The sequence below is a fragment of the Lepidochelys kempii genome, chromosome 3 (assembly GCF_965140285.1).
Source record: "Lepidochelys kempii isolate rLepKem1 chromosome 3, rLepKem1.hap1, whole genome shotgun sequence".
NCBI classification, from domain to species: domain Eukaryota; kingdom Metazoa; phylum Chordata; order Testudines; family Cheloniidae; genus Lepidochelys; species Lepidochelys kempii.
In genome coordinates, this window is record NC_136382.1 from 179,914,519 (window position 1) to 179,938,857 (window position 24,339).

A 24,339-nucleotide genomic window follows, 5' to 3' on the forward strand; every position below is an offset into this window, starting at 1 on the left:
ATTTTAATGGCCTATTAGGAGTGATGTAGTAACACTGAGTAGGCAAAGCTGTTTTTGTAAGTAAAGAGTAATTTAATTGTCTTCAGATATAATTAAACCCAGTGAAGTTTTAAAAAAGATTGTAGCATTGTGAATTTGTGGGTAATTAGTTGAAATTGATTTGGCTTGTACTTTTGGTAACTTAGTTACAAAAGAGTGGTGCATGTCTCTGTCATATCTATTTTTACAAGTCAGTTTTCTGATGGATTGACCAAGGCTCAAGGCAGTAAAATGAATACTGGAAGGCTATACAACTGAGTCAGTGACTGCACACTACTGACATAATATTGCCTAATAACCCAACATTGCTTATAAACATCAGCGAGAGTTACAGCATTATGAAGAGTATTGTCATAATTCAGTCTTAATACAGGATGGCCTGGTAAATTTCCCAAGATTCAGCTAGGATAATAGATATCATGAATATAAACATTCTTAAATTTGCATACCTCCAAGATGTTCATCGTAAACTGTGGATTGTAAAGGTTTCATATGTAGCAAGGAAAGAAATGAAACACTTTGGATAAAGGTATATTTTCCCCTGGGTAAACTGATCTTAGTGTACTGATTTCATTAATGGACAAAGCAGGTATCTCTATAATAGTTGTACTATTTATATATTTTCTATAAAATCACAGTAGCATTATTATAAATTGTTCTGGATTATATATTTATCACACATGACTATTTTTCAAAATTCAAAATCAGTTGCTGTTTTAGCTTACAACACAAGTTTGACACTGAAATTTTATTGTTTGCTGCAGTCGTGGATCACTAATTTTGTCAATCTGTGTAAAGACAGTTTTAAAATTGTAAATGAATATTGTTTATTGCTTTATATGTGACACTTCAATATACTAATTGTATTTAATGACCTACTAAGATGAGGTGATAAAAACTTGAAAGGCCTTTGTCAAGCACAGTATGGCAACATGATCTAACTGATCAGTCCAACAGGGCAGTAATAAAAGTCAGCCATGAATGTTTGCTGTAGTAATTGATGTAGCTGATGTTTCTGCTCCTAGGTGAGAGAAATGGCTGCTACCACACTGAGTGGCCTGCTACAGTGCAACTTCCTCACTATGGATAGCCCGGTGCAGGCTCACTTTGAACAGCTCTGCAAAACAAGACTACCAAAAAAGAGAAAGCGAGACCTTGGCACAGTGGTGGATACCATTCCTTCTGCAGGTAAAGACACTGCCTTGGAGAAGCAAACTAAATTAAAAAACTGGTTCAGTTACTTTATTTACTTATTATGTGAGCAACCCAGATGGCTAGAACAGGCCCTGCAGTTACGGAGGACTCTTCAAGCAGTATACATAAAGAAACGGAGCTGTTGTGTATGCAAATATTTATAATACTTAAATGTTTATAAACCATCATGACAAAACACTTTTGTTTATAGATCTGACTTTTTTCCTGTACGTTTGTATTGCTCCTAGCATAATGGGGTCCCAATCCCAATTAGGTACTTTGGGTGCTGATACAGTATAAATGTTAAATAACACTATACTACTACAGGGCAGAGTTATATGACGGTTAATAGGTTTTTGTGGTTTATTCTAGGGTGTACTGCTTACCAATTTCCATGAATGTACATGTATTCAGAGACTCGTCAAAGAGGAAATGGTTATTTTACCAGTCAGTGTAATTCTTTGAGGGTTGTCTTAGCAGTCACATGCCTCATCCACCTTCATCTGTGAGGCGCCGGAGAAAGGAACTAAGTTAGAGCTTGCCCTCCCTAGAACTTTCAGTGCCATTAGACTGTATTTACATGAGCCCCAATAGGAACAGTTTACCAGAAAGTTACAGAACATCGGTACAGGCATTTTTGAGTCCACTGCAGAGGCAGCCCTTGAACTGGTAAATAACCTCTCCTTTTTGATTCTTCACAAGAGCCTGTAATGGGTAGAAGATGTGGAGATTAAGAATTCCCCTAGTATGGATATTAGTTGCGCTTTACTGCTCATGATAACTTACGTTTAATGTGTATTTATTTTAGTACTTTTCATAAGTTAAAAATAGCTGGAATTACTGAAAGTGAAGTTTCAAGCCTGGCTGTGTTATGGAAACATATTTTGAAAGATTTATATCCTGCCACATGTATATTACGGTCTTTTCATTGCAGACTTGGTTAAGCGCCATGCTGGTGTGCTTGGACTTAGTGCATGTATTTTGTCAAGCCCTTATGATGTACCCACTTGGATGCCCCAGCTTCTGATGGACCTCAGTGCCCACCTGAATGATCCTCAGCCTATTGAGGTAAAAATAGTCTGATCCTATTTATTTTTTTCTGTTTAATCTAAAACATGTCTATCATCCTTACATCAGCTTCCTGAAGAAAGACTGTGAAGGAATATATGTCACGGTGTGACATTTTTTCTTCAAAAGCTCATAACTTTGCTAATTCCAAACGTGCTTTAACTCAAAGGCACCTTATGAAAGCATGCCAGTTCCTTGCCATATTTCTATTCTGCCTCAGTCATTTCTACACTAGAGCCAAAAATAAATTAAGTAGAAAGCTGAGAGAGTTTTATTTATAATGGGGAAATTCCTTCACTCTCCTTGTACTCAAAAATGACTAACATAGTTTTTACACAAACTAAACAAAATAAAGCAAACAAAATCATTGGGTAGAGACCAGGGCCTATAAAATTGCAGCCTGATAGATGAAAGTACTGGAAACTTTTATGAGCAACTCAAAAAAGGGGCTTTGAATGGAAATACTTAAGCATCTTTACCTGTAGTTGTTGCTAGCAATTCAACTATATTATTGTTATTAACTACAGTGTTTAAACTTTGTGGAGGGGAATTTCCTTGAAAGAGCTAACCAGTTCTGCTAGGGCTGACTTTTACTGGATTACAAAAATTAAATCTGGAGAGTGCATATAATTATTTTGCCTTTGCGGTGCACCAAACGAGATATACTAAATAATAATAGGAGACGATATCTCTGGAATGTCCCCGTAAAAGTTTGATCTCCCATCCACTTTGCAAGTTGTATGTGACTGAACAAAAATTATTGTTTCAACCTTTTACCATCTGTCTGTCCAACACTGAAAAACCCAGCAGAGCCTGAGCCCCTACAGCAGCATCAACAACATTGAAAACTGAGAGGAGGGAAGAAAACTATTTTGATCAAAATTAATAAGAATATACCATAGGTCTCCAAAGTTTGCAAAACAAAACAAAAAACCAACAGCCTTGACAACACTGATCTAGAGAGATTAGAATTCAAAACTAGTTGTAAATTCTGAAATCTTACAGATCTGGACCGGATGAATTTTTGGGGGTCCGTTCCAGACTTTCCAACTGTCTGAGTGTATACAAATGCTAGTTGAGGAGTGTCATCCAAATATAGAACTACCTGTTCTTCTTCAAGTGGAGTCTCTGTGGGTGCTCCACTTTAGGTGATTATGCACCCTGCACCTCTAGTCAGAGAATTTCGATAGCAGTACCTGGCTGGGCTGCACACGCACGCTCCCCATCTCGCACCTCCAGTGGCAATTAACTATTGCTGTGCGACCCTTTCACCCACCAGTTCCTTCTCAGCCGCCCTTGGTTCAAGTCAGGGCTCCAGCAGTACGCGCTCTCGCTTTTATCTCAGATTTAGTTTAATTAAATTAGTCAAGTAGTTTAGTGTAGTTAGGGTAGTTGGTTAAGAACCCTTTATTTCTTTTTCTGCCCATTAAAAAATAAATAAAAAATTTTCCTTTCGTCCTCCTAAGGGACATTATTTTTCTTCAGAATGCCCGGGTCGCCTGGCTTTAAACGCTGCCTCTCCTGTCGCAAGGCAGTTCCGCTTTCTGGTGGACACTTGCCGTGTCTCTGGTGCCTGGGGAACTTATGTGCCCCAGAAGTGCACCCCTTGTCACAGTCTTAAGACCCAGACAAGGAAAGTGAGGGATCTTAAACTGAAACTTATCCTAATGGAGAAGTCCCTCCATCCCGCCTCAGATCCGGGCTTGCAAACTTCTCCTGCCACCCTATCACCGCAGGCGGCTTCTGACAGACCCACCTCCTCCACCCGGAAAGGAAGGGACCTATCTCCTGAAGGATGTGGAAAGAGGAGAGCTAACACTCCCCTTACCAAGACCACATCAAAGAGGAAACATTCCCCGCCTCCGTCCACCACATTGGTACCGAACACACCATGGCTTAGTGCCGTTGAGTCAGCGGGGACTTCCAGTACCGGCGGTACCGTCACAGCCACAGACCCTAGCAGGCAGGCTCTGAGAAGGAGGGCAGACAGAAGACTGCCTCCTCCACCCCGGCACTAGCACGGACAAAGAGCTCGGTACCAAGCAACTCTGCAGTACAAAAGGCAACAGTGCCACCTGCTGGCCCTATGTTCAATAGCACAGACACTGCACCACAGATTGTCTTGCCATCCTCGGCATGCTCTCTGATGGCTCCTTTCCTACTGGTACCGCAAGGTCCCCTGGTTCTGCCACAGTTCTCTGTACCGCTGTCAAGGCTGATTCTCCACTTTGGCACTTCAAGTGCAGAAGGTGGTGGCCCACAAGGATTTTTAAACATTAATACTGGCCACTCCAGGCTTGCATTAAACTCCCAAGGTTACAGCTTCTCTCTTGACCTTGGATGGGTAGATGCTGCCACCACCCAAATTCAAACCCCTTGGGACCCAGGAAGGCACACTTGGGAATTCCTTCCTGTGGGGTACCATCAAGCCCTTTCACTACCCTCTGGGGAAGAGCTGAGAAAGAAAACAAAGAAAATTAGCTGTTAACCCCAGCTAATTGTAAGCGGGGGAATAGTCCCGCTATTGTGGGGAACTTTCCTGGCTTCTGCACTACCCCGGTGAAGTGGGCTAGCGAAAGGATCTGAATCCTCGCTCCCACTTCCTTTACCCAGTGGCCTCCCTGCCTTTGAGGACTCCCCTTCCACTCTCCTGTCTGGCAGAGTCCTTGTAACCCCAACAAGGCTGGGCCCCAGATTCCTGGGGGACTCGACCCCCAACCCTGCTGAGGTCACCTAGGACAGGGGCTAGGGTGTCCCCGCTCCGGGATGTACTCTCTGCCCTGGGCACTTCTCTGACCCATTGACCATTACATACAAGTTAAAGCAAATGCAAGTTATTTGATCAACACTTAATTTTAAAAAGAATAAGGGAAAGGTTAAAGGAAACACATCTACCCTTTCTGTGCAGGGAACATCACAAACAGTGTCTCTGGAATGTCTGGGCAGTTCACAGTCTGTTCCTTGTAAGTCCCAGGCCTCCTGCTCAGGCCCTGGCTGTGCTGCAGGGATGCTGTGGGTTGGACATTTGCTCTGGTGGTGGCCACACGCTCTCAGGCTCTAAGTGGTAGGACCCTTCTTCCCAGCGTTGTCCCCACCCTTTCGGGGTTACGATCCAAGCCTGGCCTGCAGAGCGTCTTGGCTGAGGTGTCTCCCTGTGCTGGGCCCGCTGCCCAGGATCCCCCTTGCTCTCCCCAGCTGCTCACCACACCCAGCTCCAGACTGCTCCAGCTCCAGTTCTACCACTCTGTCTCAGCACTGCTGCTGCTGCTCTGCCTCCAGCTCCCTGGGCTGCTTCTTTGGCCCCTCTGGCTCTGGTTGCTGCAGCTCTGCTCCCAGGATCTACTCTGCAGGCTGCTTCTGTGACTCTGCTCCCAGCACTGACCTGCTTCCTGGGCTGCTTTTCTGGCCCCTGTGGCTCTGGTTGCTGCAACTCTCCTCCCAGGGCAAGTCTGCTCTCTCTGGGCTGTGCCTCTGGCTTTGGGGCTGCAGCTCTGCTCCCAGGACAGGGTCTGCTCTCTCTGGGCTGCTTTTCTGGTCCCTCTGGATCTGGCACAGCTCATCTCCCCAGCTAAGCTTAGGCCCCTGCTTTCTCCTTAGCTCGGCCACACTCTGTCTGACCCAGGCAATTCCAGCTTACACGGAGGACGGGACCTCCCTGGCCTCCTGACTCCCTGATTAGCCTGCCTGCCCTGTCATTCAGGCTGATCTGGAGCATTGGCCTCTCCCCATTGTTCCTGGGGGCTGTCAATCTCAGGGTCCTGATTTCCCATCAACCCTTCCCCTTTTTTAGTACTGGGAGCTAGCAACTAAACACCCCCACTGAATGTTAGTAAGGGGGCAACAGTCCCCTTACATAATTAAACATCATATGCACAAACCTCTTCGAACACCAAAAATCCAATCCTGTTCTTAAAAAAGGTAAATTTTATTAAAAACAAAAAGAAAGAAAATACATATGGAGCTTAGGCTTTTGCTAGATTTAAAAAGAACAGTTCCAAAAATTAAGCACCCAAAATAGCTTTCTTGGGGGTTCAGTTTAAAGGTTACAAGCAAACAGAAGCATCTGCGGTCAGCACAGAGGAGTCCACAAGCTAATAAGAAATAAAAGAAAGAACCTAATCGCATCTTTCTAAACATTCCTAATCTGCTTACACATTTGGGGGTTCCAAATAAGTAGTTCTAGGTATGATCGGATGATCTATGATCATACCTGGCTTAAAGCTTCTCATAGCATAACTGCTCCCTGTTCCCCTCTTTCCTGGAAAACAATAACAGAGACAAAGGGGAAGTTTTTTCCATTTTAAAAAGTTCTAGCCTTCCCATTGGCTCTTTTGGTCAGGTGCCAACTCCCTTTCCTTTATCTGGGGGACTTTGTTAACGCTTTACAGGGAAAGCAAGCAGGGAACAAACACCAAGAGGGACTTTATAGCTGGTTGACTGGCTGGCTGGGTGCCCGTAAAAGGGAGCTACCCCCCGCCCTTCATTTATCACAACCGCCTTTCACACAGGTACCTTCATCAGTACCACAGCCTCAAGAGTTTCTTGCTCCAAAGGACCTGACAATTGCCCCAGTACCAGAATTGTCTCTCCTTAGTACTGATACTTCTTCGGTACTTTCGCTAGTGCTCCCTCCACCAACTATAGTTGCTCCTCTATCTCTAGCGAGGAGGATGAAGATGAAGAAGGGGGAGGTTTTCTCCTCCCAACGCTCTTCACTTATGCAAGGCAGTGTTCGGTCCATACATCAGGAACTCCCTAAGCCTGCGCCAGCATCTGAATTTCAAGGGTGGTATGGTCACCCCTGGGAGCCCCATGCCCTTCCCATCTCAGTGGGCATTCTGGGACCCATGGGCAGCTTATAGACAGTTTTACCCCAGACCCCTAAGTGGCCCCATGGAGGTACATAGGCACTCTTCACCACTATCCACAGTGTCACCAGCTACCCCTCCCAAACAGCGTTGAGGAGAGGGAAGAAGGTTTAGCTTAGGAAGCAGCTCCTGCCACCTGCACTTCATTGTCACTGGATGAGATTATTATGCCCTTTACGCCTACTGCTGGAGTTGATTTCAGGAGTTTCCAGGAGCTCTTCAAAAGAATAGCAGAGACACTCCAGATAACCCTAGAGGAGATCTCCGAGTCACGTCACAAGCGCTTGGATATACTTCACACGTCACTTCCTCCAAGATTGCCCTTCAGATTAACTCAGCAATCATGGAATCCGCCACAAACACTACACTTCCGGGTCGCTAATTATGAAGCATTTATGGCGAAGTATGACCATAAAAACTATTCCAAATTTTCTGACTTTATTGACTACATACCAGAGGACAAAAGAGAGCAGTTTACATAGCTCATTTCCGAGGGCCACCTCTTGGCTAGAACTGTCCTCAAAGCCTCTTTGGACTCTATTGACACGGCGGCAAGGATCATCGTATACACAGCAGCCAAGACAATACAGTAACCGGAGGCATAGATAGAGACCACTCAGACGCAGACCAAGCTCCTCCCAGCCCACCACATCTCAACAATCAACCTCTAAACAGCAGATTTGAAGGTTTGGTCAAGGGCTTACCAGACCTCCCCCTGACTTTTGCTGCCAACAACTTGCTGCCAGACCTCCCACCAACCATCCCTTTACCAATCGTTTAATACTGTTCTATCCAAACCGGTGAACCATCACTTCTGACAGATGGGTACTGGAAATCATCAAGCCTGGCTATGCCCTCCAGTTCCTCTCCATCCCTCCCTGTCCCTCTTCAGGGACCCCTCTCACGAGCCCTTCCTGAGACAGGAAGTGGAGCATCTCCTACAACTGGGCGCAGTAGAAACAGTTCTGGTACATCACAGAGGGAAGGGCTTCTACCTGTCAGGAATGGTCTAGATAATACTTAATCCTGCCACAAGTGCAGGGGACTGGACTAGATGACCTCTTGAGGTCCCTTCCAGTTCTATGATTCTATTCTCATTATTTTTTAACCCGAAAGAAGTCTGGAGGATGGAGACCCATCCTCGATCTCAGGAAGCTAAACAAATTCGTCAGAACACAACGTTCAGGATGGTTATGTTAGCTACAATCATTCCAGCACTGGAACAAAGGGATTGGTTTGCAGCCCTCAACCTGAAAGATGCATATTTTCACATTACAATAAGCCCTATGCACAACAAATTTCTTTGGTTCGTACTAGGACAGGACCATTTCCAATATACAGTACTATCCTTTGGCCTCTCCACGGCCCCCTGAGTATTTTCCGAAGTCCTTACTGTGGCCGCAGCCCACCTTCGCAAGCACTGGGTCATGATATACCCCTGCTTAGACGACCATCTGATCAAGGCTCACACTTGGGCAGAAGCCATTGCAGTCACGCACCAGACAACGTCACTCTTCACCAGTCTCAGTATACAAACAAACGTCCAAAATTCCACATTAACGCCAGTCCAGAAACTGGACTTAATCGGCACGCATCTAAATTCTCTAGAAGTGACAGAATCATTACCTCTTCAGATATTCACCACTCTAACAAACCACATCAGTACCTCAGTGCACAGCCCAAGGATATCGGCCGGGACCTGTCTTCAGCTACTAGATCACATGGTAGTGACTATGTACATGGTGAAACGTGCCAGACTGTACATGCACTGCTTGCAGTGTTGGCTCAAGATGGTGTTCATACCACATACATGCAATTTGAACCAACTTCTGAGTATGCCAACGAAGGTCAAGGACTCACTACAATGGTGAACTCACCCACACAATATTTGCGCAGGTGTCCCTTTCCTTCAGCCTCCTCCCAAATCGATAATCACAACGGATGCCTCTCTACTGGGGTGGGGTGCCCACCTGCATAAGCTCACAGTACAGGGAAGATGATATCCTTCCTAATCAACACTCCACATCAATGTATTGGAATTACTCGCAGTTCGCAATGCCTGTGCACATTTCATGCCTCTGATTAAAGACAAAAACATACAGATCATGATGGACAAAGTAGCCTGCATGTTCCACATAAATAAATAGGGAGGAGTAAGATCACACTCCCTAGGTATGGAGGCCATAAAACTCTAGACATGGTGCATACAACACACAGTCACCATATCAGCCACCTACCTGCCGGGGGTCTCGGAATAGCACAGCCGACACATTAAGTCGAAGATTCTTGAATGACCACAAGTGGGCAATCAACACCTGCATGATCCAGAGCATATTGCAGCTATGGGGGTTCCCCGCGATAGACCTATTCAGCACAAAACAAAACAGCAAATGTCCAGTCCCAGAGTGGGTCTGGGATCAGGATCCAGCAGTGATGCATTTTTCATTCTGTGGCACATACCCCTCCTATATGCTTTTCCTCATACCCCATTGCTGTCCAGCATCCTGGACAAGATCAGAATCCATCAAGCCAGAGTCATTCTGATAGCACCAGCATGGCCCAGACAAACCTGGCACCCATACCTGAAACAGATGTCATCATGCCCCCCTGGCTCCCACTTCTTCCCAATCTTCTCTCTTAGGTTGCAGGTCAGACTCTCCATCCAAACCTGGAGTCGCTCCATCTCACATCCTGGCTCCTCAATGGTTCCATGGCAAAGGAGATAACTTGTTCTGAGGGTGTTAAAGACATCCTGCTAAACAGCAGAAGGCCCACTACACCGGCTACATACCTACATAAATGGAAGAGATTCCACACGTAGTGTCTAAAAAAACAAATCGACGCCACCATCTCTCCCATACCATGGGACTACATGCTCTACCTTAAGAAATCTGGCCTTTCAATGAGTTCATTGCAGGTGCACCTGGCAGCCATTACAACATTCCATGACAAACTGAACAGCATTTCAGTCTTTGCTCACCCAATTATCAAAAGATTCCTGCAGGGAGTGCGCAGCCTCTACCCAGAACCCAGAGCCCCAACACCCCCATACGATCTGACTTTAGTGCTTTGATCTCTCACAACCGCCCTATTTGAACCATTGGCCATGTGTTCTCTTCTACATCTTTGCATGAAGGCGGCCTTCCTAGTTGCCATCATATGGGAGAAATTGCTGGTCTTATGGCTGGACCACCCTATGTGGGTTTTTTTAAAAAAAACAAGGTCATTCTGACCTAACCCCAAATTTTTGCCTAAAGTCCCTTCTTTTTTCCACATCAATCAGCCTATCCATCTTCCCACATTCTTCCCTAAACCTCACAAGGACAGGCAAGAAGCAGTTTTCTACACCCTTGATGTTAGAAGGGCACTAGCCTTTTATCTTGAACAGACCAAATCGTTCAGGAAAACTCCTAAATTGTTCCTCTCCACCTCGGACCATTCCAAAGGAAAACCCATCTCTAGGCAGAGTCTTTCCAGATGAATTTCAGATTACGTTCAGCTCTGTTACCGACAACATGACCTACAACCCCCCTCAAGGGTTAGAACACACTCCACAAGATCTGTAGCCACATCGGTTGCCTTCCTGCACGATGTGCCTATTACCGACATGTGCAATACAGCTACTTGGACTTCTCCTCACACATTCATTCAACACTACATCATCCGTCAGGTCTCAGCCTCTGACACTCGGCTGGGACACACTATCTTATCATCCGTTCAGACCTAACTCCAAATTCCCCCCTTTCCCCTGAGGGGCACTGCTTTACAGTCACCTACAGTCACCTTTACAGCACTCACAGGGACTCTACTCGAAGAAGAAGAAGAGAGGGTTACTCACCTTGTGCAGTAACTGAGGTTTTTCAAGATGGTTGTCCCTGTGGGTGCTCTACTGCCCACCCTCCTCCCCTCTACTTCGGCGTTCTAATTAATTCCTCTGCAGTCGAGAAGGAACTGGGGGAGTGAGGGGGCTGCACAGCACTAGTTAATTGCCGTTGCAGGCGCAAGACTGGGAGAGCGCATGTGTGGCCCAGCCAAGTATTTCTGTCAAAATTCTCCGACTAGAGGTGCAGGGCGCACAGTCACCTACAGTAGAGCACCCGCAGGGATTCACATCTCAAAGAACCTCAGTCACTGCACAAGGTGAGTAACCCTCTCTTACTTTTGTTGTTTGCTATCCCATTTAGGGAAACTTTCCACAGATGTGAAACAGTTCTAAAAAATATCAAAAATTAATACAGATCTAATTTTTTTCTTGCCTGCTACACAGATGACAGTAAAGAAAACACTGTCCAATTTCCGGAGGACACACCATGACAACTGGCAGGAGCACAAACAGCAGTTCACTGATGACCAGCTGCTTGTCCTTACAGACCTCTTAGTATCACCATGCTATTATGCTTAAATAGGTAAGGCTGCGTTTATTTTGGTTTAAATTAGAAAACATTCCCATTTTATGATGTCCACTCTAGCCATCCAGTCAAAGTAAAGGAAAAGAAGGTCCCAGATCCAGGGAAAAGCGTTCCCTCCAAATGAAGTCCCTATCAATGCTCAGTGGAGTATCTTCTGTTGGTTGAAAACTCTGCTTTTAGTGACCTGCTGTTTATCTTTACTTTATTCAAACAAAAATAAGGGAATACACAATAAACTAAAAGTCTAGGACTTCAGAAGAAAAGTTTTATCAACACTCCCTTTGCTCCCAAACCTTCTCAGCCCATAAGCTGCCCTCTGCATTTCTGTCAGAGGAGCATCACTAGAGAGACACAGGTACCTTGAGACTGAACATACCACATTCACAGTGTTCCTGGTCCTTGTTGACCTGCAGAACAAGGAATCAGACTTGAATTTGAACCCTGATCTCTTGCATGGGAATGATATGTGTTGTGACTGGACCACTGTGCTAGCCTGCAAGGGACTTTTTTAATCATCATTTTCTGTAGTATCACAAGAACATGGGTGAAGATATAATCTTGTTTTTAATTATTTCTATTTCAGGTTCTTCTTGGAAAAAATGAGGACCTAGAAACATTTCTGCAAAAATAAAGGAAACTCAAAACTAATTTATTGTGTATGGAACTTTTAGTCTTGGAAATCCTGATGCCTAATCAAAACCATTTTTAGAATACAAATATTAGGTCCTAACAGAGCTCTATTCATCACAAATTACAACTCTACAGGGAGTAGCTCTGGGAGTCCTGCGTTCTTCCATTACTGCATCTGTGGGGCCAGATCATTACTTGTTTCAAAGCGTACTGTCATGGGCCTGCATTATACAACCTTACCACCTTCAGCCTCTACTCACTGGCTTATACCACCCATCTCTTCCCATCGCCTCTTTTTTCTTTCTTATTCCATGTGCCCAGCCATTTTTTACGTCTGTGGATTTGCAGAGCACACACGACTGCAAGTCTGAACATTCTAAGGGAAGTGCTCCAGTTTTGGTTGACATTTTTTATCGTATCAACCTGCAGGAGCTGGTACCTATGAACCTCAAACCCACCTACTCCCATGACAAGAGGCCAGGAACCTATTTTTCTCAAAGGATTTTTTTTCACCGCTTGCATTCAAGTACCCATTAGGTGACAAACTCTGTGCCATTTAATCCATCTGAGAGTTGGACTACCCTTTTAAATCTGACCTTCTATGGAAATGGAAATATCCATTCTGTCCTCTGCAGCCTAGATCAGTACTATGGAAAGTGGGGAAATTTCCATGGCCTGGCCAAGTTTTAGGAGGTAATCTGACCAGGTGCACAACTTAAACCCATGACCATCTGCAGCTTCCTAAGGGTGGAAGGCTGTGGATCTTTTCAGATGAATAGAGCCCATAGATAATGAATTTTTTGCTATCAAGCAATGTTTTAATTCAGAGACTGAAGAGTATGTACAGTGTGTAAAAGCACTGAATGGCTGAATTTTTTTAACAGAATATTCTCATTAAAAAGACTATTAGTCACTATTTGGAGAAGCATATCTTGCATAAATGGAAGACTGCTAAGATTGTGGAAGTTCTGTTTTTGGTTTTGGTTTTTTGCCTGCAAGTTTGTTCAGAGACTGATATCTATTGGCTATTTAACAACATGTTTAATATGTGTTACATAGATGTAAAAGATTGTATAAATTGTAGAGGCATTGCTTTAGGAAGACATTGTACAGTTTGCAACCTTTTACATAACATCATTGTGAGATTAATTTGTAAAAATTCACACTTCAATGTTAATACTATAGTGCTTCTGGCTTTTGTATCAAATCAAATGCCATTAGTGTTTTTTAAATTATTTTCTTTAGCAAAATATCTTTCCTTGTTTAAAAGGCAGAAATTTTATTTTGTTTTAGTTTTCATTTATCTCATGACTGCATCTGATGAGGATTTTAATGCAACATTTGTGACCATCTCTAAATGCTAACATCACATGTTTTGATGTGATAAGATTATAGAAAGCAAGGTACCTCCTACAATGAAATAGTTCACAAGTTGATGTGTTTCATCTTTCACACAACCTGTACAGTCTTCCTTACAGGAACACTACAATATATTTTGAAATATCTACCTGCTGATTGAGTGACTCAATACAATTTTAAAGCACAGCAGTGTTCCTAGTACAGTATTTACTAAGTGTCAGCACACAGATGTAACCACTGTATAGTGTAGTGCCAAAATTATTTCAATTGTGTACCTAGTTTAAAACCCAATAAATGGATTGTTTGTAACATCTGCATTTTTTGTCTTTCACTATTTTCAGAATCTAATTTAGGATTGTCTACTCCAATTTCTATGGGGTTTTTTAATCAGATCTATATGCGTTGTGGAATTCAAGAGAAGTCAGGTTGTTTATGTGGTGCAGACTGTAGGTTGCCATTTTAAGTTTTTTTGTATTAACAATAGTCTCTTTACCCATCACTGAAATGCACTACCTCAGGAATAGAACATGTCATCTGTTCTAACATCACACAGCACCACAGTTAACGACAGCAAGGGAATAACACTGCATTCATTTGAAATGTGGGTATAATTTTAAGAGGGCACAAATGGAAGTTGGCCAAGATATTGAGATCACCACCATTCTATTGAGAAAATTTCTTTAGGAATACTTAACCACAGGTGGACACAACCTCTGTTTTATGACACTTCCTAGAATTAGCATCTCAACAACAAATTTCCCTTTAATACCTTACTTGAGATATTCAATCAGTACTACTGCAGAGGGAAGAATGCCACTTGTTGAATGACCAGTCCCTACTCCAGTAGGATCCTAGGTTTTTTTTGTCCTTGCATTGATGTGCTGATGATGCCTCACCCTCCTTAGCTTGTGAATTCTGATGAGACCAAGGACCAAAGGCTTTTCCTTCACAACAGTGAATTCATTAGTCAAACGGCTGTCTAAAGTCAAAGAAATTCAGCTCTCTCCAGTAGCATAAAAATTAACTTTGAAAGCACTAAAGATTGTAGAAAGCACATGTAATAAGCTATGCTATTTAAAGCACAACACCTCAGCTGAGAATTGATGTAGGAAAGCAGAAAGTTCTGCTTTGCCCCCTATGCTGGATTTAGGGCAATTGACATAGGAGCCAACTTCACATCAGTTGAGAATTCCCATTCTCAGTTGGCAAACTAGCCAGATTATGGAACTGGGATAAAAAGGGAGCTGAGAATATGGCCTGGTGCTTCAAAGATAATAATAACTGTATTGTAGCTAATAAGCAACTAGCACTGGCCATGATAGGTGAGCTCTGCAAATCCGTAGTAAATTGCTCAACTTGAAAATTCCCTGGGATAAAAATGTACTTGTGATTGTGCAAACAAATTTGTCTTTTAACTATTTCTTCCGTGGCTCACATTAATTTCATTCTGTCCTAGGCTTGGGCCATGATATGTGTAGTACAAAGAGAGCCTAAGACATGAGGCCTTGTATAAGAGGCCTGGTATGAGGCCTGAAGCCTGAACTACAGTAGTGGTCAAGCCTTGCTGGTATAAAGCAAAGTTAGCAAAAGTCAGATTGTGAGCATAAGTCAGACCCTGTTACAAAACATGCCTGCTTGCAAGTTCACAGAACCTGGCAAGAACAGGGCTGGCATTGCAAAAGCACAGACCTTCCTGGAAAGTACTCGGCACAGGACACTCATGCAAACACATTCCAGAAGAGTGGTACCAGAACACCCCGATACAAGGTTATGGTGTAAACACACTCCCCAAAGATATACAAGGATACACTGACCCCTCTTAAAGATAAAGTCAGGATACCAGGGTGATGGATAGAGATGTTTTGATCAAACCAACATGTACAAGGTAAAAGGGGGTAACTGATGTCAGAGGGGCAATACATAACTTGCTAGTATCAGTGTATAAAGAGGGATCTCAGAGGGCATGTCTTTGGCTGGCCAAGGGGGGGAATGGAAAGTCCTGCCATTCACTGAGCTGGTCCATTGTAATAGGCATGCATGTCTTAGTGGTCCTGTAGCATCTGTAGGACCGTGCTTTGTTGACAATAAACCTGGCCAGGCACCTTCGCTACTGAAACAGGTCTGTAATCTTTGTGGGCAGTTTGATCGAGGTCTGCTGTGTTGGCTATCTGCGCAGAGCTGGGACAGCACACAGAAAGAACACACACACACAGCCAATGATTAACTACAATATGTTTTGCCAAAACATTAGATTTAGGAACCATTTCTTGGGGTACCATCTTTGTTCATTGCTAAAATTTTCTTTTTTGGCTTCCCTCAAGCAACATACCGTAGAACCATAGAAGATTAGGGTTGGAAGAGACCTCAGGAAGTCATCAAGTCCAACTCCTTGCTCAAAGCAGGACCAACCCCAACTAAATCAGATATTCCAAAGCTAACAATCACCAACATATTTCTAACTAGCTTCCACCAATTTCAGCCATAAAATATTATTGTGAATCCCAACATATCCCCCAGTCTGAGACGTTTAGATTGTGCCTCTTCTCACAGATACTGGAGGCAGTTCACTTGTTTGTGGGGCTTGGCCCTTCTGCACTTAAACCACATTCTGAGTGATGGCTTCAATGCTCCCACCTTGTCATTGCCATCCTAGTTTATAAAGATGATTGTTCGTGCAGTAACAAGCAACGTCTTTTCCCCTGGTCTCTGCTGTCCCTTAGGGGACAGAAGTTTCTTGGGTTTTGCTCTCCAGAATCCCTTCTAAGTTTTCTCCCAACCATGGTGGAGCATGCTAAACAGAGCAAGCAGAAAGCTGAATTGCTCCATCTGCAAGGAGACCCTCTCAGGATCTGCAGAAGAGGTTCTCTGCCACAACTGCTTCCTGCGTGCCCTGACTTGAACATCCCGGCTGAGGGGGATTCTTCCGCAAAGACCCCACAGTAAAGAAGATAAAAGGGACTTTGGAGTGGACTCTAAAGCCTCCCTGGCAACCACGTTTCACTACACCCACGTTGTTCTGAAGCAATGACACAAAAGCCTCCACATCTGCAATCATGTCAAATTCCTATCAATGCTATAAAAATTTATCTCTGAAGTCTGTGATAGACTCTGTGAGGCATCCAGTGAGAGCCATGGAAGTTAGAATACCAGGCACCAGCTCTATCTTAAACTTTGGACTCATTACTTGACAGCAATTCCTCTGTGCCTCAGAATTCTCCAGTTGAATCCTTTGTGGGGAAGAGCTCATAGACTTTAAGACCAGAGGGGACCCTCATGATCATCTAGTCTGACCTGTGCATTGCAGCCCACAGAACCTCACCCACCTAGCTCTATCAGGGGCAGCCAACAGCACAAACAAGCCAAGGTATTTATGCCACCCTCTGGCAAAATTCAAGAACTACAAGCCTTTGTGCACAGGCAGAAGCTCCTTTCGTCACTACCTACAGAAAAGGTACCAGAGAAGGGATTTCTCTTATTTCAGGGGTAAGATCTGAAGCAGCAGGGCAGCCCTGGTCAAGGAATAGGTCCTACTTTTCCCTCAGTATGAATGCACCTGGGTCCTTTGTTCAGAAACTGGCCTGGGAGGCCCACTACTCATCTGTCTCGTTCTGTTCAACTTCAGGCAAGCGGATACTGGACACACTGCAGCATGTTATTCTCTGGAGCACCAGCCTACTTCATAGTCTACTCAGCTTCAAGGGATGTTGCCACATTTCAAACAACACTACCAGAGATAGCGCACCACTTAGACCGAGACGTAAGAGAAGTTGTCTCTGTCTGAAGAGAGATCCTCAGGGCTCTGCCCAGCTTTTTTCATACTATAAAGACACTGAAGTAGAGTTTGGGCCATGTTAAACTTCAAGAGGCTGAACAGTTCAATGAAGATGACAGAACTTAGGATAGAAATGATAAATTTATAGTTTCAGCAATGTATCCAAGGGAGCTGCTCATGTCAGTGGATTTTTCTAATGCAGACCCAGATTTTTCTCGTGTACTTTTCCCCTGTATCCCTTTTCTCCAGGTGCAATTGGTCATTGTTTTGCTTATGTAAGTTCCAAATTAACTCAGCCTAGTTCTACTGTCTCTCTGATAGAATCCCAGTTTGTTTAAACGTCTGTAATGTACTTTTCATAGCAAAAAGAAAAGGAGTACTTGTGGCACCTTAGAGACTAACCAATCGATGAAGTGATCTGATGAAGTGAGCTGTAGCTCACAAAAGCTTATGCTTAAATAAATTGGTTAGTCTCTAAGGTGCCACAAGTACTCCTTTTCTTTTTGCAAATACAGACTAATATGGCTGTTACTCTGAAACTTTTCATAGCAGTTTATCAACTTTAGAAAAACCTCCCCTCTCCCCTTTTCGTAATTTCATTCTACAAGTGGTGAGCTGAGTTAAATTATTTTCATTTTACTTTCATTTATATTTTTCAGCACCTGTCTAGAGCTGTTTTAGAAAAGTTGTGAAACACACGCACTCTGTTATAAAGAGGAATGATATTTAAAATTCTTTTCAAAAATAATACCCAACCTCGTGCAGAAAATATTCACAGGACTTGGCCTTGCATTGGAAAAGATGCCTTGGGGATCAAGTTTCTTAAGTAGTAGTTTACTAGAGGGTGTGTGTATGATGTTTAGTAATGTTAGGATTAAAGACCGTCATATGTTAGAAATGCTTATTGTCGAGGGATGTTCTAAGAATACTGTAAAGAATGAGTTCATATCCAAATGTCTAATGAGAGATGCTGCAAAAATGATTGCGATCATGTTTCCTGTCTCACAGACACGAATTGATTTTGCTGTCAGCCATCCTTTTTAAAAGGGGAGGACGAGAGAGAGACTCAGGTTGCCAATGTAAAAGGATTGTGCAGTATTGTTTCTTGTTCCCATGGAGATCCTTTTTGCCTCAATTCATCTCTTCACTTCCTAAATACAAGACCTGAGTTCTAATGACCTTTTTGTCTAGCACATGCCACATTCTGTGATCTTCATAGCAGCTCAGCAGACTATGTACAGTAGTCCTGTGCTCTGCTTGTTTTATTTTGGTGATTGATATTAAAAAGAGAATTTGAACACACAACCTTCTACTTAAATTTGTAAAAGACTGCCACACTTCTACTAGAAACATTTGTGCTGTACCCAGAGGTATATTTCTACATTTTGATAACTATAGTACTGGGAAAAAAAAATCTCGCCTCTGAGGTCTTCCATATTAATTAATTATTACCTTTAGCGAAACAGTTTTTCCTTTTGAGAAAGTGTCCAGTTCACAAATATTTAACCCTTCACTACCACCTCTAATGGGCAAAAATTTTCAAACTACGGTTTTTGAAACTAAGCTCCTAAATCCATATTTTGGCATCTCGGGGCTGGATATTCAGAAATGCCGAAGTGACCAAGGAAGTCAGTGAGACTTGTGCTCCCAAGCTCTTAAGCACTTTTGAAAACCCGACCCTAAATAAATAGCCTGATTTTCAAAGTGCTGAGCAGCCTTTTCTCAACCCATTTATGTAGGTGCCCAAAAGGGAATTCAGGAGCCTGATTGTAAGCACCCAAGTTTGAAACTATGACCAATAATAATATTTAGCACTTATACGGACCTTTCCATCCCTAGACCATAAAGTACTTTGCAAAGAAGGGCAAGTTATCATTTCCACTTTTCAGATGGGGAAACTGGGGCACAGAGGGTTTCAACTTCCAGAAGGTCACATTAGTAAGTCAATAGCACATTCAGAAACAGAACCCAGGCCTGCTAACTCCACTGTTACTAAGCTGCTGTAAGAGTAATAGCAGAAGAAACTTTTAAAAATGTTATTTGAGCAGCACCAAAAATAGTCACTCTGCTGTAAGTTTTGCACAAACAATCCCTGGTCTTGCATTTGTCAGAATCATCCTGTTAGTCCCCAAACATGCTAAATGGCTCGGAAAGAGTTTCTCACTCAAACTGAACAGTATTAATCACTTTGCGGTAACTCCCTCCTGCATGTAGTAAAAGATCAGAGAATGATTTTTCAGTTGTGTTTAATTACACAATAATGTTTTCTCTGAGGTCTATAGCTAAACTTAAGGAGTGAAATCATGGCTCCATTGAAGTCAGTGACAAAACTCCCAGTGCCTTCAGTGAGGCCAGGATTTCACCCCAGGAAGATAAATGAACCGTGATCCAGGAACATCACAAGAGACAGGACAGCTGAGAAAAGCATAATCTGAAGCAGTAAGGCACAACTGATGCCTTGGGGAACCCCATTCTGCATATCTTGATAACAGCAACATGGAACAAGTGTTTAGGCCAGAAGAGTCTCTCCTTCTTTTAATAATGGTGGCTACGCCAGTGGCCCTTTCCAGGAGGAGACTGACATCTCATTGCTGAACAGCCCTATAATTAATTTCAATAGAAAAATAGCTGGAAGAGAATTTAGCCTACAGTGTGCATTGGCCAGGCTGGTGAACTGAGTCATAAGTTTATTGAACAAAAATATTTGCCATATTCTTGGTTTTATAAAGAAATGTTTTAAAAATAAATCTACATGTATCTCAGATGAACTTTCAAACTGTCAGTGCAACTTTCCTGTGTTGCTGTTTTGTTGCATATACAAAGCACTGCAATGCTTTTATGTATTTGTCTGGGCTTTTTCCAGTGATGGATAACAAATTCATACAAAACCAGTACAGTTCATGCAATACCAATACATAAAGCAGGAGTCCTTGCACAATAGCAGTTTCATAGCACCTCGCTGCCTTGTCCAGTCAGGCTGGTTAATATCTAGTGTGTATTGCTGCCATACATTTTCAGTGACTAATGACTTTCGGTGCTGTCATTTTTGAATGCCTAACTTGAGACCCTTGAGGAGGCATATTTTCAGAGGGCAGGTGCTGAGCATTTCCTGCAAATGAAGCCCATTTAAGTGTATCTAATTAGGCACCCAAAAATTGAGACACCCAGAATCTCGAGTCACTTTGAAAACTGACCACAATGTTTTGTGAATGGCAAGTAATTAATGTAGCGCTCAAAGAATGAGATACTATTTGTGTTTATTAGTTGTCCTGTGACAGCACCTAGGAGCCCAGGTCATGGACCAGGATCCCACTGTGCTAGGCGCTGTACAAAACAGAACAAAAAGATGAAGAGCTCAAAACGTACGTATAAGTCAAGAGACAACACGAGGTGGCTACAGAGAGATGGGGGAGATACCGTATTCAGTTTTCTGAGGTATTTTTTAAAGCCACCTAGATACATTTTCTCCATTGGTAACCTTGGATAATAAACTTTCTTCACACAGGGGTGGTGGGAGGTTGATTTGCATTCATGTTTATAAAGTGCTCTGACATCTTTACATGAAAAGTGCTAAAGAAATGCAAAGTATTAATACTGAATGCTGTCAAGTGGACCCTCACCAATCTACCCTTTGGCTAATTTCCAGCTCACAGTAAAGATGTAATAGCAGATGCTGCAATGACATTTCATATTATTTGAGATTTCATTCTTTGTATTAAATACACTACAACGTATGCTGAAGTTTCAAATACTGTAGTGTGATTAATATAGAACACATTATGGAAATATGCTCCACCTTTGGGCGGGAGGAGGGTTGGTTTGATTTTATCATCATATTTGTTCACATAGGACCCAATTCGGCAAAGCACTTAAGTGGGTATTTAACTTTAAGCATGTGATTACTTGACTTCAGTAGGACTGTAATGCGGGAGGGGAGAGATCTGTTCCCTGCTGTGGCATCCCCCAGTGGCTGCATCTGGGAATTAGCTCTGCCTATTTGGATGCCTTCTTCCTTCACTTGCTCACTTGCGACGTAGCCCCTCTTGCTCTCTAGGAATCACAGTGCTTCCTCTTCGTGATTCAGCCCTTTGGCCAGGTCACTACATAGTTTTCCCCTTCCAAGGTAATAAAGTCTCACTGGACCAGCTGTCCGAGTGCCATTCCAGGCAGTCTTCCTAGTCAAGATTGTGCCACTTTCCAAGAGGCTGTTAGGGGAATGCAGGCATGCCCACTACTCCAGGTTCCAGCCCAGAGACCCTACAATTGGCAGCCAAGGCTTGCACTGTCTCAATCCTCACTGCCATGTCCGTGGGCGTCTTCCTACTCCACCCTCTGCAGGTTTTCTTCACCACCACCCCTCTGGGTAAACCCTTCCCTTGGGGTCAAGATCCCAGGGTGTCCACACCCCCACTGGGTTTCCTCTTTCTCTCTTTACCAGGTTCAGAGTGTGACTGCAGACCTCCAGGCTGCAGCCCCTGCTATTCCCATGTCCTGGCTTTAGACAAGCTCGTGCTCAGATGGGCTCCAGCTCCAATTAGTGCTTGTCAGTCAAGCCTAAGTCTCCCCCAGGTCCAGTCAACTAGGTTAATTAGCTCCTTCTGAGCCACCTTCATCCCTTCGGGGGGTGGGGGAGTGAATACCTCATCATAGGGATTACTTGTACACTTAAAGTCAAGCATGTACTTAATTGCTTTACCAGACTGAGGTCTTGGTGTCAGATTCTGGTATCCCTACATTAGGTAGCACCTTAGCCTACAAGCTGAATGAAATGGAATTCACCACAAAGTAGTTCTGTAGCCTAAGTGTTATATTTGCTTGAGGTGTGTGCATGAGCCACACAGGAATTATCATGAGCACAGAGTTAACCAGATGCATTGGGGCACAGGGGTGAGGGGGAGAGCAGCTTTCTTCTAAAGCATGAAGCAAAGGCAACTAACTCTAGGATTCAGGATGCCGGATTCGATGGAGCTTTGGTCTGATCTGGTGTAGCAGTGCCTATATTTAGAGTACTTCTAAATATATGAAAGCTGCATTTGGGGCAGGAGAGGAGTTAAAAATGCCAGATGCAATATTTATTGATGTTTTGGTGGAAGAATGATAATCAATGGGACACGGTAATACAAGAGTACAAAATATATAGGAATGACAGAGTAGGTAATACTGGTGCGGGTGAGGCACTGTATGTGAAAGAAATCATAGAATCAAATATAATAAAAATCTTAAATGAATCAAACAGTACCATAGAATCTCTATGGATAGAAATTCCATGCTTGAAAAATAAGAGTACGGCGGTAGGAATATACTACCACCCACCTATGTAAGATTGCAATGGTGATTGTGAAATGCTCAGGGAGATCAGAGAAGCTGCAAAAACAGAAATAATGTGGGGGGGGGTTTAACTATCGCCATATTGACTGGTAACATGTCACCTCAAGACAGGATGCAGAGATAACATTTCTAGACAACATTAATAACTGTTTCTTGAAGCAGCTACTCCTGGAACCCACAAGAGGATGAATAGGTCAGAATATGAACAAGAGGCTGCTAGGCAGCTCTCCAACACCACATTCTCCAAACCATTACCTTCTGATCCCACTGAGGGTTACCAAAAAAAAACTACACCATCTGCTCAAGAAACTCCCTGAAAAAGCACAAGAACAGATCTGCACAGACACACCCCTGGAACCCTGAACTGGGGTATTCTATCTGCTACCCAAGATCCATAAACCTGGAAATCCTGGACGCCCCATCATCTCAGGTATTGGCACCCTGACAGCAGGATTGTCTGGCTATGTAGACTCCCTCCTCAGGCCCTACGCTACCAGCACTCCCAGCTATCTTCGAGACACCACTGATTTCCTGAGGAAACTGCAATCCATTGGTGATCTTCCTGAAAACACCATCCTGGCCACTATGGATGTAGAAGCCCTCTACACCAACATTCCACACAAAGATGGACTGCAAGCTGTCAGGAACAGTATCCCCGATGATGTCACAGCAAACCTGGTGGCTGAACTTTGTGACTTTGTCCTCACCCATAACTGTTTCACATTTGGGGACAATGTATACCTTCAAATCAGCGGCACTGCTATGGGTACCCGCATGGCCCCACAGTATGCCAACATTTTTATGGCTGACTTAGAACAACGCTTCCTCAGCTCTCATCCCCTTATGCCCCTACTCTACTTGCGCTATATTGATGACATCTTCATCATCTGGACCCATGGAAAAGAAGCCCTTGATGAATTCCACCATAATTTCAACAATTTCCATCTCACCATCAGCCTCAGCCTGGACCAGTCCACACGAGACACTACAGTGCTAATAAGCGATGGTCACATAAACACCACCCTATACCGGAAACCTACTGACCGCTATTCCTACCTACATGCCTCCAGCTTTCATCCAGACCACACTACACGATCCATTGTCTACAGCCAAGCTCTACGATACAACCGCATTTGCTCCAACCCCTCAGACAGAGACAAACAACTACAAGATCTCTATCAAGCGTTCTTACAACTACAATACCCACCTGCTGAAGTGAAGAAACAGATTGACAGAGCCAGAAGAGTACCCAGAAGTTACCTACTACAGGACAGGCCCAACAAAGAAAATAACAGAACGCCACTAGCCATCACCTTCAGCCCCCAACTAAAACCTCTCCAACGCATCATCAAGGATCTACAACCTATCCTGAAGACTACCCATCACTCTCACAGATCTTGGGAGACAGGCCAGTCCTTGCTTACAGACAGCCCCCCAACCTGAAGCAAATACTCACCAGCAACCACACAACAGAACCACTAACCCAGGAACTTATCCTTGCAACAAAGCCCTTTGCCAACTGTGTCCACATATCTATTCAGGGGACACCATAATAGGGCCTAATCACATCAGCCACACTATCAGATGCTCGTTCACCTGCACATCTACCAATGTGATATATGCCATCATGTGCCAGCAATGCCCCTCTGCTGTGTACATTGGCCAAACTGGA

General features: G+C 43.6%; 1 protein-coding gene across 4 annotated transcripts in view; it reads left to right on the plus strand.

Annotated features, from left to right (window-relative positions):
* Positions 1-20,719, plus strand: part of PSME4 (proteasome activator subunit 4) — a 218,513-nt gene extending 197,794 nt beyond the window's left edge. For 3 of the 4 annotated variants that reach the window (XM_073339165.2, XM_073339166.2, XM_073339168.2), the window contains 4 exons: positions 1,065-1,227; positions 2,168-2,301; positions 11,437-11,575; positions 12,162-13,880. In XM_073339165.2, the coding sequence (XP_073195266.2) occupies positions 1,065-1,227; positions 2,168-2,301; positions 11,437-11,571 (432 nt within the window). In that variant the 3' untranslated portion in view covers positions 11,572-11,575; positions 12,162-13,880. Of the gene's footprint in view, positions 1-1,064; positions 1,228-2,167; positions 2,302-11,436; positions 11,576-12,161; positions 13,881-20,603 lie in introns of those variants that run through there. The other variant, XM_073339167.2, reaches the window with a different exon arrangement.
* The last annotated feature ends 3,620 nt before the right edge of the window (positions 20,720-24,339 follow it).